General features: G+C 44.9%; 1 protein-coding gene across 1 annotated transcript in view; it reads left to right on the top strand.

Moving 5' to 3' along the window:
* Positions 1-485: 485 nt before the first annotated feature.
* Positions 486-21,117, top strand: part of LOC143943041 (cytosolic phospholipase A2 delta-like) — a 92,707-nt gene continuing 72,075 nt past the window's right edge. Inside the window, exons 1-7 of the mRNA XM_077464536.1 lie at positions 486-564; positions 5,978-6,114; positions 6,425-6,556; positions 17,537-17,577; positions 17,671-17,713; positions 18,229-18,292; positions 18,845-18,990. Coding sequence (XP_077320662.1) covers position 564; positions 5,978-6,114; positions 6,425-6,556; positions 17,537-17,577; positions 17,671-17,713; positions 18,229-18,292; positions 18,845-18,990 — 564 coding nt within the window. The 5' untranslated portion in view covers positions 486-563. The remainder of the gene's footprint in view (positions 565-5,977; positions 6,115-6,424; positions 6,557-17,536; positions 17,578-17,670; positions 17,714-18,228; positions 18,293-18,844; positions 18,991-21,117) is intronic.

A 21,117-nucleotide genomic window follows, 5' to 3' on the forward strand; every position in this document is an offset into this window, starting at 1 on the left:
TGATCAGTGTATTCTGACAGCGGAGAGTCCTACCGCCAGAATATCATGTCCCAGTGGGTGAAGACTCGGTTTGTTTTTTTATTTTTTATTCAGCCAACTTTGAGCTGTCATTGCTACTCAGAGAAGTGATGTGACAACCTAGCTAATGTTGCATGAATCGCAAGAGTGTCAAATAATTTATTCCATTCCCAAATACTGTATACTGTATATTTAGTTGTTTGCCTAAATTAATAAACGATAAAATGTGTATTATAGTTTTTTTTTACGGCCCTTATTACTGTGTTCAGTGGCAGTGTCTACATTCCCTGTCCAGTGGTACCCTGTTTCATACAGAATATATGTCTCACACAAAAAATAAAAATAAAATAAATAATAATAATAATAAATAATATAAATCGAAATATTTAATATCAAATAAAAGAAAAATGGAAAAAAATGCAATGTGCTTAGCGGTGACATTTTTGGGCCACATCTAACATGCTATCTTTTCACAGGAGGAGAGTGTGCTCAGCCAATTAACTGTTAAAATCATAAAAGCATCAAACATTCCATGGGCAGACTGGAGTAAGTATACTATATTCTACTTTGGTAGTATCCCTAATTTCTGTGAATTCTTCCAGGAGTCTATGACTTTCGCAGGCATGGGGATGAAAGGGGTATATAAACAGCAAGTGCTTTGAAAATAAAATAAAATGTAAATAGATGTATTGTCTTCTAGGGTAATATTAACACTTTGGCTCTTACTACTGCATTATTTTTTCTTTTATTGTTCATATAATTGCAACCCATTGTTTATTGCTGTCAGTCATTGCAGGTGGGGCCATAGTGTTTTCTACGAACCGAGTTGTAATTTCGTTTTATTGGCTGCTAAATGCAAACAGACTTAGCTTTTGTAACAAATACAGCTACAATATATCTATAAATTATTAGACTTGTACTCTGTTTTTTGAAATGTTGTCAGTTCTTTTAAGACAAATACATATTTTTGTGTGAGACACATTAGGTCAGGTATGACTCAGATGAGTTTGCCGTGCCATGGCTACTTAATTCCAGAAAATATTTATGGAGATTCAGAATTTAATATTATAGTAAATTATGCATTTTATCATATTTAATCCCATAGGTGGCCATAAAACATTTCCGAAAGCATTTAGCTAGTTTGCCTGCACTAGGGTGTCTACGCAGTTCATGTGCAGGCAGTTCCAAGCAGTTCAGCGGCATTAAACTCAACTCAACTGCATTAAGGGTCAATCCAGTTTAAAGTCATAATGTAGTTATATGTGGAGTGTGGTGGGTTGACTCTGGTTTCTATTAAATCTTGGATATTCCAACAGCCATAGTTTCTGTTCCTGTCCATTTGGGAGCTTTGGGTGTTATCACCCACTTTCATATTCCAGCATCATTTCCACAAAGGAAATATAAAGAGGATAAAATAGATTAAAAAAAGTCTAACCAGTAGAGAATGAGCCTTTAATAGCTGCATTATGTGTTCAGACACAGAAAATCAGAAGTCTCACAAATATATGCTCCTAGAGATACCCTATATTGTCAAAAGTATTTACACGCACATTAACTTTTTTTTTTTTAAATAACATCTTTTATTGATCATTTTTTTCCAAAAAAAATAAAAAAGAATATGACTATGTTCATAACAAGTAAAGAGCTCTCATAATGCAGGGAAGACATTTTGAGGCAGCCACAACGGTGGCAGCTACAATATCCAAGCTTAAAAATTCTCAAAAACAGTTTAAATATCAATTTCCCAGTTAAAACTATAAGGCCTCATGTACACTGCTGCTGGTAAACGGACGTTTAGGAGCAGTTGGGAGTTTTTTGTGCATTCGTTTTCATTTTCATGCGAATTTTCGGGTATTTTCATTATCGTTTTAACTAACGATAACGAACGTGCAGAAACCGAAAAACAAAAGATCAGTTCGATATAGATAGAAGATTCAACATGATGCTGACAATAGCAATCTATGTCCATCGAACCTGTGGTCGAATGTGCCTAACCTTAGCTCTATTAGTCCAAGATTATTCTACATAGAGAGAAAAGATTTGACATAGAGAGAAAAGATTCAACATTATAGAGACAATAGCAAAAAAGGTCAAATGTGCCTAACCGAACTCTATTAGTCCAAAATTATTCAACATAGAGAGAAAAGATTCAACATGAAGATTCGACGTGAAGATTCGACGAAGCAGTTCGCTGCGAGTGGACATTTATGGTCAAATGCTCCGCCCATAGGCTATAGAAGAATTCTAATGTTGGTTGACTGATTAATAAATATAATTATTACTGGTGTCATACAGCATTAGAATTCTACTATAGCTTGTAGGCGGAACATTCTTATCTTATCTGTCCATGTATACAGGGTTGTTTACAGTAATTTATAGGCAGTTGAGTTTTGAGGCATTTTTGGGAACGCAAAAAAAAAAAAGGTTTAGAAGCTGAGTTTACAGGCATTTCAAGCTCCAAACTTCGTTTATAAGAGTTTTTCATTTTTGGCTATTTTGAAAAAAAAAATATTTTTTTTAAAAACGCTTTTAAACGCAAACGCAGCAAAGTGCAGCACGTAAATGCATAAAAACTGACATTTTAAATGTGGGTTACTATCTGTCAAGTTAAATCATCCAGGAGAGTTTGTAAAAACGTCCTGTATACACGAAGACTAAGCCCCCTTACACACGGTCGGACATTCCGACAACAGTTTGTCCGAAACTGGTGTTGCATACACATGGTTTATACAAAGTTGTCGGAATATCCGATCGTTTGGAACGTGATGGCGTTCGTTTGTTGCAAAGGGACTACATTGCGGCTAGTAGCCAATAGCTTTTGTTTCGTAATTTGATCTGAGCATGCGTGGCACTTTGTCCGATCGGAATTCTCTAAAAACGATCGGAAAAAGTCAGATCAAATTTTGTTGTCGGAAAATTTGAGGTCCTGCTCTCAAAAGTCTGATAGAGCCCACACACGATTGGATTTTCCGGCAATATAATCCAATCGAACCTTTTCCTTCAGAATTTCCGACCTGTGTGTACAGGGCATAAGACTGCTAGAACATTATAGTGCATGATATCTTCATAAAAAAAAAAAAAAAGAAAAGAAAAGAACAATCAGGAAAGAGCATAAAAATAAAAGGTAAAAGGAAAAGAGAGGAAAACATAGAAGAATCAAGGGGAGGAAGGGAAAAAGGTGTGGTGGGGTGGGGGGGGGGGGGGTCTCAGGGTGGTTCATTCTGGAAATACCATATTTCCCACACACGATTGGAAACCTCAAGTCTGTCCTGTAATCCTGTAATCTAGCAGTCAATTTCTCCTTCAACTTCACATCTTCTAGCATACAAGGCATCTGAGGAAGGAGGGGGGTGTTTTTTTCAAATAAGAGCAATGGGACAGCTATATGGCACATCAGCTTCTTGTAGGGTTTAGAAATTTTCAGAGGTGATATGCCCAACAGGAAAAATGTCGGTGTCATTGGGATGGACGCCTCAAAAAGGAGACCCAGTAGTTGTTGTACTGAGTGCCAAAAAGGGGTAATCAGGGGACAGTTCCAGTAAATATGGAAGAGGGTACCCCTATCTGTGTGGCGATGGCCAGGCACTGATGTTGAATGAGAAGGCTCAGCTCGCAGTCTCTGCTCTAATTCATCCCAAAGGTTTTCTATCTGGTTGAGGTCAGGACTCTGTGCAGGTCAGTCAAGTTCCTTCACCCCAAACTCTCTTATCCATGTCTTTATGGACCTTGTTTTGGGTGCTGGTCCAAATCATTTGGTGGAGGTGGGATTATGGTGTGGTGTTGCTTTTCAGGGGTTGGGCTTGACCCCTTAGTTCCAGTGAAGGGAACTTTTAAGGCGTCAACATACCAAGACATTTTGGACAATTTCATGCTCCCAACTTTTTTGAACAGTTTTGGGATGGGCCCCTTTCCTTTGCCAAAATGATTGCACACCAGTGAGGAAACAAGGGCCATAAAGACATTGATGAGCAAGTTTGGGGTGGAGGAACTTGACTAGCCTGTTCTATCACAACGATAGAACACTTTAGGGATGAATTAGAGCGGAGACTGCGAGCCAGGCCTTTTTGTCCAACATCAGTGCCTGACCACACAAAAGCACTTCTGGAAGAATAGACACGCTCCTAAACCTTGTGGACAGCCTTCCCAGAAGAGTTGAAGCTGCAAAGGGTGGGCCAACTCAATACTGAACCCTATGGACTAAGACTTGGATGCCATTAAAGTTCATGTGCATGTAAAGGCAGGCATCCCAATACTTTAGACAATATAGTGTATATAAAGCTGTTAGGCCAATTAGGTAGTAAACAACTTGCTGTGCTGAATGTGATATTGTACAATCCTGAAATAATAAATCAATTATTTAAAAGTCCAATATACATAATCATATAACCCATAAAATGAGTGTAAATAAAAAATAATATGATGAAAGTCCCAATTAGACACTATCACAATATTTGCTATACAGCCTGGGGAGTTTTTTTTATTCAAGTGCTTGATTACCGTATTTTCCGGCGTATAAGACGACCTTTTACATGTAAAAAAATTGGCCAAAAAGCAGGGGTCGTCTTATACGCCGGGTCAGCCCCTCGGATGCCGGCTGGGTGTTCGGTAATACTGTATGTAGCTTCGGCGACATACAGTATATACCGCTGAGCCAATCCTGGTGAGCGATGTATTCAAATGAATACAAAGCCTGCTCGGATTGGAGTAACGACCTCTGCCAATCCGAGCAGGCTACTCTGTAGCCTGCTCTGATTGGCTTGGAGAGTCAGAGCGGCGCGGGCTGATGATGTTACAGCCTCTGCCAATCCAAGCAGGCTTTGTATTCATTAATAGAATACATCGCTCGCCGTGATTGGCTCCAGCAAATGCAGGAAGAAGGAAGAAATATGAAGCCTCGGAAGCCTCGAAAGCCGGGTCGTCTTATACGGTAAGTACAGTTTTAAAAGCGTTTTTTGTCCTGTAAGATTAGGGGGTCGTCTTATATGACGGGTCGCCTTATACACCGGCAAATACGGTACTAATACTGTATTGATGTGAGTACGTTTTTACACTTTTAAGTGCAATAAAAGTTTTATCCAGATTTAGAATATGAGGATCTTCCCAGCTTTGATTTTATGCCAAACCCTATGAACCATATGGTTGCCGTTGATGCCACTACTCGCTGGAGAGTGGGACACACAAGAGCAGGGGTCTCAAACTGGCGATTCTCCAGCTGTTGCAAAAAAAGTCCCATGAGGCATTGCCAGGCTGACTGTTACAAGCATGACTCCCATAGGCAGAGGCCAGTTTGAGACCCCTGCACTAGAGAATCCTAACCAACAGGGTGTATTGGATCCCTTTGTGATGGGATTGTCATTATATGCAGATATGACTTTGTAGTAGAGTCATTTTTTTCTGGTAAGAGTCGCCATCGGATGGTGGCGGTCGACGGGGTAATGCAAGATTTGATCAAATGTATTTCTTCTACTACTGACACAGCTGTAATTTGGAAAGTGTTTAACTGGGTCTTTTATCATATTATTTTCTATATACATCCATTTTATGGAGTATAAGATTTTGTATATTGGATTTTTATATAATTAATTTATTATTTCAGGATTGCACAAGATCACATTTAGCAAGGCATAGTGGTTTACTATTGGTATTATGTAGTTTGATTATTTCTTGTCGGCCTATTAAGTAGTTTAACTCTCCATTATCAATTTTTCATTAAAAAAGTTTCTGACCCTTTAAACTGTGTGCTCCTTTACAGTATAATTGTCAGTATTTACCATATACCCCCTGCTATTGGTTAACCTTGTTTGGGGTACTTCTTGGTAAGGAAAGCCAGTCTAGACAGTCCTCTGATCTAAGTGAGGACAGGCAGGTGTTCAATCATTTGTTGCCCTTGGTAAGACACCTACCTGCCTTATCTATGTGAATTGTATGTACTTACACTGCTGTCTTTTGTTGTTTACAGTGAGCAATGCTGACTGTTACGTGTGTTTGTGGCTCCCAACTGCCACTAATAGTATGCCAAAGACCGGCACTGTATCAAACAGCAGTTGTCCGGTCTGGAATGAAACATTTGAGTTCACCATCAGCAATAAAGTCAAGGTAAGTTAAATATACAGTAATTCACTGTAGACCTTTACCTGAAAGTATGTAAAGAAATGCCCTTATACCAGTCAGATTTATCTATTCATGCTCTGGGAAAAGTGTAAAAAAAACACAAATCTGACTTATCACCAAAGTCAGCAAAATCTTTCCCCCCTCTTTTCACAATAAGAAGCCTTAATAACTGTAGGCTGGCTTCCAATTATTTATATGAATTATATAACATTGATCATTGTTTTCAATAAATAGTTTTGTAAAAGCCTTTTGTTATAATTTATTGAACATGATAATCTGAGATTTATATTTACAGAACGTGATACATTTGATGCTTCATGATGAGGATGTGATCTCCAAGAATGATCTGTTATATATCGTCGCTTATGATGTGGTGAATGTCAAACCTGGAGAAACTAAGACAAAGTCTTTTTGTTTGGACCCTACCGTAAGTCTAGTGATCAGGATTTTAACCTAACATGTGTACTTCTACATTTCAAACACATGTGTTTATGTCACATTTTTACCTCTCCCTAAATGATCTCCCTTAAGCTGCAAAGGGAGCTGATGGGGTTGTACACATGCCATGGCAAGGCTTAAATCCTTTGTCGCATTCAGCAGGCAGTACCACCCACAGAACTTCACCCATTCAACTGATGCTTGTGGTTGTGGGGCAGTGGTGCAGACTTTTAGCCATTAAAACAGGAGGTGAGGAGGTAACATAATGTCCCCTCACCACCTTTCAAAGGCCCTCTGAAAAACAATCAACCTGTCATAGGGCTAATGGTAATATAATTTAGCCCTCAGAGCCACACAGGGACCCTTATTTAAATGCATTACCAAGAGCCCCCATCCTCCCAGCTCCCTTCCCACCTTTACACCACTGCCAAATCAGTCCTCCTCAAGCTGACACCACCACTGCAGAGACATGTTTGCTTCCAGTGATGCCAAATGTGCAGGGACATTTTTTTTTCTAGTGACACCACTGACGCAGGGAAATTTTTGCTTCCAGTGATGCCAAATGTGCAGGGACATTTTTCCTTCTAGTGACACCACGGACTCAGGGATATTTTTCCTTCTAGTGACACCACGGACATTTTTCCTTCCAGTGATGCCACAGGTGCAGGGACATTTTTCCTTCTAGTGACACCATCAACGCAGGGACATTTTTCCTTCTAGTGACACCGTCAACACAGGGACATTTTTACTTCCAGTGATGCCACAGGTGCAGGGACAATTTTTCTTCTAGTGGCACCACAGACACAGGGACATTTTTGCTTGCATATTTCCTTGCAGTGACACAGGCATTTTTGCATTTCAGTGACACTACTGGTGCTGAAACTTTTTTTCTTCCAGTGACACCGCTGATGCAAGGACATTTTTATTTCCAGTGACAACCCCATGCAGGGACATTTTTCTCCTTCCATTGACACCACCATAGCAGGGGCATATTTTCTTTCCAATGACATCATGGATGCAGGGGCAATTTTTTCTTCCAGTGACACCACCAAAGCAGGGGCATATTTTCTTTCCAATGACATCATGGATGCAGGGGCAATTTTTTCTTCCAGTGACACCACCATAGCAGGGGCATATTTTCTTTCCAATGACATCATGGATGCAGGGGCAATTTTTTCTTCCAGTGACACCACCAAAGCAGGGGCATTTTTTTCCTCACACCGATGCTAGGGCATTTTTTTCAACGTTACTGTTATTCCCATATTTTATCAGGAAATAGTATGTGGACAGCTATCATACTCATATGTTAGATATGATTTGGTGTATTGCTATTAACCCACCCATTACTCCACACTGCGGGTTGGCATCTTTACCCTGGGCACTGGATGCCCTTGTTACAGTGCTAGTTGGAGCAATGTACTGCACATAAACCATGCTGATATTGTTCACTTAAGGGGTTGTTTTTAGGATGACCATGATGTCCTAAATCTGTCTAGAATTAGAATCATGATACAATGCTTGAACAAGGAATACAGGGTTATCCTGGGGTCAATAACAATCACTCCTAATTCCAATAGAGCTAATTTTCCAATTTATTGAAATAGATCAGTCCTTGACTCTTTCCAGTAATGGGACGAAGTAAAGGTTGCAACTGTGTGTGCACCAATTTAGTTCATCAGTAGGTTGCAGCAGAAACTATGGTGGGTTCCGTCTAGGGGCGGACTGACCATTCAACCACTTGGGCACTGCCCGAGGGCCCTGGGCCACTAGGGGGCCCCATCAGGGTTGCCAGCCTCAGTATGTAAAAATCTATGTTTTATTTACATCTGTCTCTGAAATGTCCCTTACCGACATCTTTTGGTCTAAAAATCCCAAGATTATAGCTGCTCCACCTCTCCAGTACCTTTTCAGCCAATAGAAACATGTCTACTGTGTGATTGTATACTGTGTGGCCCCATAATCTCTGATTGCCTGGGGGTCCCATAATCTCCTTTTGCCCGGGGGTCCCATGATTTTTCAGTCCACCCCTGGTTCCGTCACTACAGACAATGGGTAGATGGGCTTATTGTTCTCCAGGAAAACATCTGCCCATACAATACTAATATACTGTCTGTCATTATAATGCATTGGCTTCAGCACTTTAAGTTACTGACCTGGAACAAGTATGCAGATTAGCCATATTGACTTCTTATTGACTTTCAAATCTACATCCCTTTTCCAGGCCAGTGTTTCAGAAATTATTAAAATCAGAGAGGGCTAATAAATTAACATTTATTTAAGAAGGTATCCAAGTGTCCATATTTTATATACAGTATGTCGTTTATAAGTATCCAAATGTCCATATTTTATATACAGTATGTCGTTTATAAGTATCCAAGTGTTCATATTTTATATACAGTATGTCGTTTATATAGTAGAGCTTTATTTTGAGCAGTCCCATATGATTATTGGACTCTTGGGATTTGGTCCAACTTTGACTTGTGCATCTACATTAAAGAGGAAGTAAGCCCTGATGGGTTTTACTTCCTCTTTTGCTCTCTGCAAAGCCTGAAAATGAAAAGCATAATGGGCTAGTATGCATCGAATATATGCCACTTACCTGCAAAAGAATCCAGAGATGTCCCCTGTGTAGGCAGTGTCCATCTTCTGGGCCCTCTTCCTTCCGGGCCACAGACTTCGGCTCTGTGATTCGCCGGAGCTGCGTGACGTCACAGGCGCATGGGAGCCGTGATTAACGGCACAGGCTAGGAAAGAAACGGCACTTAGTTTAGTTTCTTCCCCGCGCATGCCCCTTTGGAATTTTCGGTGGACTACAAGTGAAATATGTCCTAAACGGCACACATTTAGGAGATATTTCCACTACCTATAGGTAAGCCTTATTCTAGGCTTACCTACAGGTAGAAGTCCAAAAAGTGGGTTTACAACCACTTTAATGTGTTTTTACTACAGTACTGACCTGCTCACCTTGAAGAAACTGGGAAATATAAAGTGTAGAAATAAAAAACTCTCTTTTGATCTGCTTTTCAATTATTCTCTCATAGAGGGACTGGTTTTTACTTATTTTCACTTGTTATGGTTAATAACTACAGCCTCATTAATGGGGGGTACGCTGTGTACATCACAGGCACTCAAATCTAAATCAAATCAAAGCAACTTTCTAGCATCCTGTGACATTGTCCTCTTAATGTTAACTCTGACTTTGAGAGATGTTCTGGTTATCCTTGACACAGCATTGTCATTTCCTTTGTTGACTATGGTAATGTTCACATTTCATGGCCCCTTGTGATCTACATGTGATTGGATGTCTATTGTTCCTATTCTTCTTATATGCTTGGATTGTGATCCGCTACTATGTGGCCCTTGGGCCAACTATCAACTTCTACTATCAACAACAAAAATTTTGGCAAAAGTTAAATTTGTTTTTTAAGTTTGAGTAGTTATACCAGGATGATGCCTGCATCAACCCAGTACCGTTTTTTAGAGCCTACGTTCGGATCTCTTGTAAAAGCAATGCTAGTGGCTACCTAGCTGCTGGATTGCTTTTACAAGCAGTGGGAGGGGTGTCAGTGGTGTCAGTGGAAACTTATCTGAGAGGCAGAAATTGCTCATTGCTCAAGGAACCCCTAGCAAGCTCTGCAGGAACTCTAATGTTCCATAGAAACCTAGTTGAGAAACCCTATTCTAGAAGGATATCTCAGGTATACTATATATGCATAGTTATATCAGTCTAAGCTGGACCAATGTAATTATTTAAAGATATCTTATCTGGAATTCTTTTTTAAAGGGTACCTCCACTTTTGTGGAAATATAAAAAATATAAATAAATATATAAATATATATATATATATATATATATATATAATTTACAATTGCAACACAAGTCATACTGTAATTGAATTTTATTAAAAATCACCTTTCCTTTTCAATCTGCTGTGCTATAATTTTCTGTCAAATGCAATGCAATATTGCTACCTGGAGGCATTCTGTACACTGAGGGTGTACAGAACACCCCCCAGACATGTCATTTTCTGCTTGTGTGATTGGCTTACTGATTTTCCCAGAAGTCTGCACTAAGATACAAGTCAGATTTGTGGCATCCCCTGCAACGATAATGTAATGTAATTGTGGTGTGATATTTTCAAAGGAAAATCACATCTAAAGGGATGCAGACCCAGAAGCTTTCCTCATTAGAGCCCTGTAGGCACAGCAGCTGACTGATAATCATTAAGACACACTCATACAAATTCACTCATCACATGGGCACAGAGTAACAAACAGCGATTCCTTCAGAAAAAAGTATAAATCTTCAACAAAGTTTGTTAAAGTCCTTGTAATGTACATAGATTACCCAGAGGGGAATGTTTTTTATTTCTCAACAAAATTGAAATTTCTCTTTAAGGCATGTTATAAAGCGGTCATGTAATAAATTCATAAATTGTTTTGCTGACCTCAGGTTGTCAAACTGTGAAAATGTTCCAATTTTAATATCTTCGGGTGATGGTACAGAATTTTGTAACGTTGCTTTGAACTGTATCAATTTGCAATAATATCAACAGTCTCAAGTTATTTTCGAGTCGGATAAATAATTAACCTATCCATAGACAGTATCTGTGAATTGTGATCGGTGATTACTAACATCCTTAAATATTCTCTTACCCTGACTAGTGTAGTCTGAATGTTCCCCTTATATTATTCCTTACCCATACCTTCCCCTATTAGAAACGAGACCACACCATAGGTTGGAGTAAACTGGCCACAACAGCCTTTATTAAACATAACTCAAAATTCACTCCAATAACTTGTAAATATGAAAATATCTAAATATATATAGATATATAAATATAAATAACTTTATTACCATTAAACCACATTAAATAACATTAACTGCCCATTCTGGTGATCTCTGACGGTGACCCCACTTAAGCCAATACCAAATCACTGCGGTACACCTCACCAACTTCCCAAAGGCCTCCACCTGTGACCGGTCGGAGACAACTTCCGCCAGTGAACATAACCGTATTCCCTCCAACGTTCAGGAATACCCAGAGGGGCCGATCGTTAGATGAGCCCCCCACACCCTCAGATCCCTTCTGAGTACCTGTCTACCGTCAGAAACCACCAGAAAACACACCGCCAACACAGGAAAACCTTCAGCTGCCGTGACAACCGACGAAACCTGCAAAAGAAGAAAAGACCAGCAACAAACGACACAACAAAACAAACACATAACATTAGGGCGGGAGGGCGGGAAAAACTGCCTCCTCTGTGCCACGCTGGGATCCGAATGATCCCCTAAAGCCACACCCCTCCCTTTTATATGACCCCTCCCCTACACTGAACTTGCTTCCTGCAAACCTTTTTCCTCAGCTCCACCCATAAAGCTTAACCCTCTGTGTCCCTCATCCACACTGTCATGTCCAGCACTCCTTATATCATTGCATTCATAATCCGTGCTTCTCTTGACTAGTGTAGTCTGAATGTTCCCCTTATATTATTCCTTACCCATACCTTCCCCTATTAGAAACGAGACCACACCATAGGTTGGAGTAAACTGGCCACAACAGCCTTTATTAAACATAACTCAAAATTCACTCCAATAACTTGTAAATATGAAAATATCTAAATATATATAGATATATAAATATAAATAACTTTATTACCATTAAACCACATTAAATAACATTAACTGCCCATTCTGGTGATCTCTGACGGTGACCCCACTTAAGCCAATACCAAATCACTGCGGTACACCTCACCAACTTCCCAAAGGCCTCCACCTGTGACCGGTCGGAGACAACTTCCGCCAGTGAACATAACCGTATTCCCTCCAACGTTCAGGAATACCCAGAGGGGCCGATCGTTAGATGAGCCCCCCACACCCTCAGATCCCTTCTGAGTACCTGTCTACCGTCAGAAACCACCAGAAAACACACCGCCACAGCCCGAAAGGGTGACCCCCTCAACCTTGAGGGCCACCCCACACCCTAAGAGCTATTTTGTATACCCTCCTGCAGACCCAATGACCAAAGGTCAATACCCACGTCCGACCCCCATCCTGGTTTTGTTGATGCTTACCATGGACCTAGCCCACCTCCACACCGATCTGCCCGCAACGACCTACCAAACCAAGATGGTACCCGGGAAGCGGACTCGTAAGTGCAAAACATCCGCCCTAACATCAGCTAAGATGTCCCTTTCCTTCCGTATGCCCAGGTCGTTGCCCCCTGCGTAAATGACCAACACATCCGGGGGCCTGTCCCTCATTGCAAAGCGCTCAACTTCCTTCATCACACGCTCCCACCGCATGCCCGGGAATCCCAACCACATCAACCTAGCCTCCCCCCAGGAATTCCCAACGGCCCGCCTGCCGGCTGAGCATCACCTCTCCCGGCCCCCCAGCACACGTCCGAGTGCCCTAGGATCCAAACGAGGCGTGAGGAACCTCCATCTGGAATAAAAAACATAACACAGAACACATAACAACCAACAAACGTAATATACCATAACACCTGTAACTCCCAACCCCATACTGCAAAACACTCCCAGCCGCGCCCCCACTCACCCCAGGATCAACTGCGGCCGGACATACGAACGGAACCTCTTAGATTCCCAACGACCGATCCGGCGAACAATCGCCTCAGCCAGCCCACATCGGGCCGCCTCAGTGGCCGCCCCAATACGGAAGGAGTGCGACGAGTACTCCCGGTCGTCCAAACCCACAGTCCGCAGGCACCGTTGAAAACTGACACGAATTGCAACCTAGAGAGAAAAGAGCCCCCCGCATGCAGCAAGAAAGGCCCCCCCCCCTCCAGCCGCACCGCCCGAAAGGCCCTTACCGCCACCACAGGGCCCACTGCCGAGCCTGGCAAGGCAACCAGTATAATCAACACTCCCCTGCCCAGCTGGTCAGGCTTGGACCTCCGCCACCGTATACTCACCCGATCAGCAGCCACCTGTACATCCTGATCCAACAGCCCCACAGCACCCCGTTTAGACCGACACACCAACTCCCCAGTCCCAAACGCCCCATAAAACGCAAATGAAAAAGCCGCTGTGAACAGGATGGCCTTGTAAGCGGAAGAACAAACTTCCACAAGCCGGGAACAAATCGCCACCAAGTTATCACACTTCACCAGCCTGTGCGCCTCCCGACCTTTCCGTTCCCTCCTATACCCCTTCAAGGTTTGCCGCACCCAAAAAGCCGCATTCCCGTCCGGCTCTCCCCACAGCTTAAACAAAATGCCAACCCCGCCAATTTCCGATCAATCGACGCAGGTGCCAATCCCATCTCAATGTTCCGTGCCACCCAATACAGCCCCAACCAGCGCTGGTCGGAGCCCCGACCAACCGCTCCAACTCAACCATTCTGACCACACCCTAGAATAGGCCGCCCACGTGGACTCACTCAAAGACCCCTGAATCCAACCTGCGGCGACTACAAGGGCATCCCCCACATTCACCCAGGGCAAGACGCCCTAGACTCCTCCGTTCTCGGCGCCAGATCCCGGAACTCGTCCCACTGAAAACGAGAGAGCGAGTTAGCCAAAGAATTCTCCACCCCAGGTATGTGCACTGCCGAAACGTAAACATTGAGCCGTAAGCACCGAAACACCAGCCGCCGTAGCAGCCAAATGGTTGAGGACCTGAACCACCCCCATGCCGTCTCAACTAATGCGCAACTTCATATTACGGAACTCCTCCCCCCACAGCTCCAATGCCAACACCACCGGGAATAGTTCAAGCAGAACCAGGTTGCCCAACAACCCCGCCACCTCTCAAGATTGCGGCCAAGGGTCAGCACTCCACCGTCCCCGAAAATACGCCCCATAACCCGCCGACCCAGCCGCGGCAGCGACCAATTCCACATCGAAAGTGCTCGCTGGCCCCGACATCCACATGTCCCGCCCGCTACAAGAGGCTAGGAATTCACGCCACGCCCGCAAGTCTTCCCTGTGTTCCTTCCCGCAGACGCACAAAATGGTTAGGCACACTCACCCCGGCCGAGGCTGCCGACAGCTGTCTGCAGAACACCCGCCCCCATAGGGATGATCCGGCAAGCAAAATTAGGCTAGCCCAACAGAGACTGCAGGGCCCTCAACCGGACCTTCTACTATCCTTGCATCTCCACCAATTCCATTCTCAGATCAAGTAATTCATTCTCGGGCAATCGACACTCCATTGCCCTCGAATCGATCACTATCCCCAAAAAACTCAAGTCCGTAACTGGTCCCTCTTTTTTATCCCCCGCCAACGGTACCCCGAACTTACCTGCAATGTGCTGCAACGTGGACAGAAAATCGCACCCACACTGGAGGCAGGCGGGGCCCACGCACAGAAAGTCGTCCAAATAGTGGATGACCGACTCCAGGCCCGAAACGTCACTCACCACCCACTCCAAAATGAGCTAAACGCCTCAAAGTAGGCGCAGGAAATGGAACAACCCATGGGCAGGCACTTACTCATATAGAACTGGCCCCGCCAATGGCACCCCACATCTGCCTTGGCCATAAGAGCCCCGCATCCAGAAAGCCTGACCCACCTCACCGCCGCATCAAAAGACGTGTATGAGACCGTACACGCATCAGGGCCGATGAAGTCATTGACCGACCCCCCTTTAGGAAAGGACAAGTGATGAAGCAAGCGAAATTTCCCAGGCTCTTTCTCAGGAACTACACCCAGCGGGGACACCACCAGGTCGCCCCACGGTTGCACTTCGAAAGGCCCACCCATCCGGCCCAACGCCACTTCCTTGCCCAAGTTTTCGCCTACCACCCCCCGGGTGTACCAAAGCCGATCGCAAGTTCCGGGCCACTGGGGGCACCTCCGCCAATGAACAAGGAATCCTGAAACCGTCCCGAAAACTCCGAAATCAACCCCCGCGCCGCCTCACCATCCGGATACTTACTTAGGAAAGGAAGTATCCTTTCCAGGGTTACCGGCGTCATCCCTTTCGTGAGCAACATCGCCGGAACGCTTTTCTTTCCTGAAACAGCGGGACAGTGCGAGGGCGCCGCCGCAGCCGGAGCACTCGTGCTTAAATCGGCACGCTCTCCCGAATTTACAAGCCCCCCATTAAAGGGCCAGCACACACCCCGCTTTTTCCCGGCCGGCAGCCCTGAGGACAACACACTCCCGCCCCCCCCTGAAGAAACGGAGCAGGAGTCCGAGCCGCAGACATAAGCCTCATCCAGAGGCTGATGTCCTTGTGGTCCCAGCGTAGTTCCGGCCGCACCGCTGCCTGGACTGTTCGTCATAACGCAGCCATGCCACCCCCCATACACCCGATAAGCCTCTCCAGTCGCGTCCATACAGCAGAACAACGCCGAGCAATGCTCGGGGTTCTTCTCCCCAATCACCCTAGCTAAGCCAGCGAACGCCTGAAGCCAATTGGAGAAAGTGCGCAGAATCCCCGATACCTACGCCGCTCCTCGTCGTCCTTTTTGAACTGTCCGGCTTGACCCTATCCAAGTTGAACTTCTCAAGGGGGAGCAAAGAGAAAATCTCCACATACTCACCCATGCCAATATTCTCCCGCACCTCCTGCTCCAGGCACGCCCCCACCGGGCCCTCGAATCAACATATACTTCGCACCGGGCAGCATCCGCAATCCTGACCACATCGGTCCACGCCCCAGGTTCCGTGACCACTGGGGGGACCCCCGTGCCCCCAGGCCCCATGTCTACCACCCCCCCAGAAGCCGCAGCGGTCGGGGGGTCCACCACCGGCGTGGCCCCGGACCCCCCTCCCCCCGACCCTGGGCCCGCAGCCATCCAGGGACCCACTTGCGGCGCCCCCGAACCCCCGGCAAACTTACCCACCAGGGCCCGCAGCCCCTCCAAGAAGGTCCTGCAGCTGTCCGTGGGCCCCCCCAGGGCGACATGCCATCCCCTTGCCGTTCTGGGATACCGGGTCCCCCAGCAAATCCCCCAAGGCTTCCGTCAGAACCAAAAGATCACGTGACTTACCTGGCCGCACCGGGGCCTTGCCGACAGTCATGGTTTCGTGCGCTGCATGTGAAAATTCCTCCTCCTGCGACAGCTCACCCTCGGACTTGTCCTCCGCGGTGCGCGCTGGGGGCGCCGCCATCCCCCTGGGCGAATCGCAGACCTCCTGGTCCGCGCGTTCAGGCGCATCCCGCAGTGCCTGTGGCCCCCGACCACCCCCGGCATGCTGGTGTCCAAGACCAGCCCTGCCAGGCACCTCGGTGGCTCCCTTCATCCCACCCGCCCCAGCCCGGGAGCTGCGACCCCCCCCCCGTGCCAACCCTGCCCCCCCACCGCGCGTGTCCCCATGCTGGAACCCCCAGTCCGAGGATCCCCCCCCTTCCGCTGCACCCCCAAGGCGGCTGGACCCAGAGCCCCCCGCCCGTTCCCCCCCCCCCCCGTTCCCGAGTGCCGGCCCGACCCGTAGCCGGCGCCATTTTGCCGCGAGGCCCCGCCCCCCTCCGGTCGGCGGCGCAATGACCACCCGGACCAGGGAGAGCCAGGCACCTTCCTCTTCGCCGGGGGGACCGAGCGGTCGGCCCCCGGGCTCTGCCAGTCACGAGGTGGACGAGGTGTAGGCCCGGGGAAAAAACGCGCCGGAGGCCGAGACCTCCGCGCACGCAGCGGCGCCTCACCTGCATCCCCGACATCCTCCGCGGTGTCCTCCAGGTCCCCGCTCGGTCCCGCAGCCACTCCGCTCCGCACGCCTCCGCCGCCCGTCTCAGCCTCTTGAAAATCACATCCAGGTCGGCCATTACAGAGGAGCAGAGAAAAACTGCCTCCTCTGTGTCACGCTGGGATCCGAATGATCCCCTAAAGCCACACCCCTCCCTTTTATATGACCCCTCCCCTACACTGAACTTGCTTCCTGCAAACCTTTTTCCTCAGCTCCACCCATAAAGCTTAACCCTCTGTGTCCCTCATCCACACTGTCATGTCCAGCACTCCTTATATCATTGCATTCATAATCCGTGCTTCTCTTTCAGGGAGAACAGACATTGGAAGTAGAATTCACTGTGAGGCAAATGTAAGTAAATGTTTAATTTATTTTACAGTTCAGTATGTTTTAATACAAAAACAATATTAAATTAAACAAAAAGTTGTGGTTTTTTTTTTTCAGAGCACATAGTCATGAGAAAATTGAGACAAATGGAGTTCTTGTGGTAAGTATAAGCAATAAATGCCGGTGCTTTAGCTTCTGAATAGCTTTTTTTGCCTTACCATGCAAAAGAACAGCAAAGGCACATTCATCTTGGAAGCAATTTGTGAGGTGGCAGGGGCAGAATACAATGTCAGTCATCTAAGTCTACTGTGTATAGTTAGATCCTATGCATGTGTACTTGTTTTTTGGGTTGAGCATGTAGCATCCTTGGTAACCATGGGTTGCAGGAAAGAAAATCAATTGATTCTCTCCCGTGGAGCCATTATGTTCTCCCGGTGGGGGCGGCTCTCTATAATAGCCGCTACCAATAATCGCATGCTAAATCCAACAGGCTGGTTGTACCCAAGTTGATCAACTTGGGTACATTCAGCCTGCCCATACATGGTTCGAATCTTGGCTGGTCCCTGCTGAACTGGCCAAGGTTTGTACCATCTACAGATGGCTTGAGTCAAATATGTGAAGACTTTTGTATGTAAAATGAATATTTGCTGCAATGTTTCTTGTTTTATGTTGCAGTGCAGAGAGATGTCCTGTCTTGAAATATCTGTCGACAAGCAGAGGATCCCAGAGAATTTACTTGGTGGGTTGTTATAAATATCAGGGCTTTTTTTTTCAGTGGGAACGTGATGGCTCTCCAGCACTGGATTAATGTATTGGCATGGGGTGCTGGAGGGTCAATTGATGCTGGCTGCTGGCTGCACTGTTGTAGTTGCTGGGGGTGTGGTGTTGGTGGAAGAGGGGGAACAACTGTTGCAGGGGGAAGGGTAGGGGTTTATTGTTACTGGCTGCTGGGGGGGATCTATTATTGCTGGCATAGAATAAATCATTGTTGGGGGGGTCAATTCATGCTGAGGATGGGGGTATCTGGGGAGGGGGTCTAATGTTAACTACTGGATTCTGTACAGGAAAACAATTTTAGGGAAAACAATAAAAATACTGGCACGCATAAGAAAATTTGTGTTAATGGTTTGCAGCTTTAGGAAATGTAAATATAGAGCTTGACAGAAAAACTGTGTTCTCTACACAAATTTGAATTTAGATTTGGAATGTTATTTTTGAAAAGCAATGCATAATGTAATGTAAATGTAATGTAAAATTGCTGCAGATTTACATTTTTTTATTGTGCATGTAGGTGGCCATCTTTCTTTATCAGTGGAGGATTCTTGTGAAAGGAAATACAGAGTGGAACTGCGGTCTGCAGCAGGCAGTGATTACACATATAAACTCAAATTTCATTGTATCAGGAAGTGGGACCCTCAACTTATAGCCCAGTTAGAGGTAAAGCAAAACATTAAGTAGCTTTCCACAGACAATCTTTTGGTATAGTTAGTGTTTGTTTTTTATCTAAGGGTCAGAAAAGTAACTTTTTTATTAATCGCATTAGGCTCGGTTCACACTGATGCGACATAGGATCCCACTTGTGAGACCCCAAGTCGGATGACATGTGAAAGTCAATGTTTCCCTAATGAGAGCCTTCTTATCTTATACTACACAAATCTGCCCAACTTTAGAAAAGGTTCCTTCACTAATTTGGTCTGACTTTGATATGACTTCAATGTCACAGAATGTAAAAAGTCACATCAAAGTCGTATCAAAGTCGGACACCAAAGTTGCACTGAAAGTTGCATGACTTTGAAGTCAGGCTAGTGTGAACTGAGCCTTAGAAGAAGAAGAATTAAAGGAATACTCATTACAAATATATTGAAGAGGAAAGTAAATATGAAGTTTAAGTTTTAAGCTAACGCTGATTGCTGAATAAACCCAACTCTACAAAAACATATTCTTGCATTATGATTCTGTTTAATTGCATTTAACTTAAAGCCAAACTCCAGGAAACCAGATAAATATATAGTCGAAATATAAAGAGGAGTTTTACCCACCAAGGTGTTTTTAAATTTGGCTATCCAATCCTGAGATTAACACAGTCCTAATAGGCAGCCACCATCGCCGTGGCTAGATAATGAAGTAGCAGCAGCAGACTAATGGGGTCCCTCACCCTGAAATGCCATATGAGTACTTGCTAGCCCACTTTTACTAACAAACCAGAAACGTTTCAGATAGGAAATCAGTTGCCCATGCAGGGGTTTCCACCATCAACAGGAACATCAATGAGTTTCAGCTTCGTGGCTCTCTCTAGCAGTGCAACTTGCTCAGACCTTTTGCCTTGGTCTTCCAGACAACTTAACATAGCACCTCAGTGCTCTTGTACAAACTCTACACCTGCTCTGTCATCAACTGCACCTACACTGTGCAGACATACACTCTTTGGCTGCCCCGTTCAGCCTCTCTGACTCCTGGGGAAGGATTGGGGTCCTCCTGAACCCTATGTAGAGAGCTTGTGTCTGTCAGGTGGAGCCTCAATCTAATGTTAGGGCCTAGATCAGTGATGGCGAACCTTGGCACCCCAGATGTTTTGGAACTACATTTCCCATGATGCTCAACTATACTGCAGAGTGCTGGAGCATCATGGGAAATGTAGTTCCAAAACATCTGGGGTGCCGAGGTTCGCCATCACTGGCCTAGATTATAAAGACTGAACACCTGCATACTCAGTGTGCTGGTTTTTGGGAAGACCTGGACACAGGGTTGGCCTTTTCTTCCAAAGCACTTCCACAAGCTCCAAACCCTGATTCAGAAATTACTAACTACCTGGGAACTGACATTCTGGATCCCCTCAAACTGTATTCTTGAGAACCTTGTATTATTTTTGCCTACTTTTTCAGAGTGACAGGGCCTAACATTGCCACATTTGTTAGCACACATGTATGCAACAGAGCCTGATTAGCTTAGGGTCCTGATTTCCCACCGCCCTCCACCAGTCTGAGTAGTATTATAAAGGGATTCAGGTACTTACACTAGCTGCATCCAAAAATAAATTTACTTTATTGTAATGAATGCAAAACTACATTTAATTTTGTTTATTTGCTTCAGCATAATCCTTTTAATGCTGACAACACACTTTGGGGGTTATTTAAAAAAGGAAAATCCACTTTGCACTACGAGTGCAAAGTGCACTTGAAATTGCTCTGAAAGTGTACTTGGAAGTACAGTTGCTGTAGATCTGAGGGGGACATGCAAGGAAAATAAAAAACAGCATTTTAGCTTGCACGTGATTGGATGATAAAATCAGCAGAGCTTCCCCTCATTTCAGATCTACCCCTTAGATTTACAGCGACTGCACTTCCAAGGGCACTTTCAGTGCAATTTCAAGTGCACTTTGCAATTGTAATTTGCACTTGTAGTGCAAAATGGATTTGCCATTCGTAAATTACACCCTTTGTGTGTTATTTCGACTGCTCCTTTCTAATAATACTATTGAAAGGTACACATAGGACACCATTGTGTGTACATGGTGGATTGGGATGCTCCTTTGTTTTGTGGACTTTGCAGACCCTCACTTATTTA

Source organism: Lithobates pipiens, unplaced genomic scaffold (assembly GCF_037356315.1).
Source record: "Lithobates pipiens isolate NorthernLeopardFrog02 unplaced genomic scaffold, aLitPip1_a1.2 Scaffold_30, whole genome shotgun sequence".
Taxonomy (NCBI): domain Eukaryota; kingdom Metazoa; phylum Chordata; class Amphibia; order Anura; family Ranidae; genus Lithobates; species Lithobates pipiens.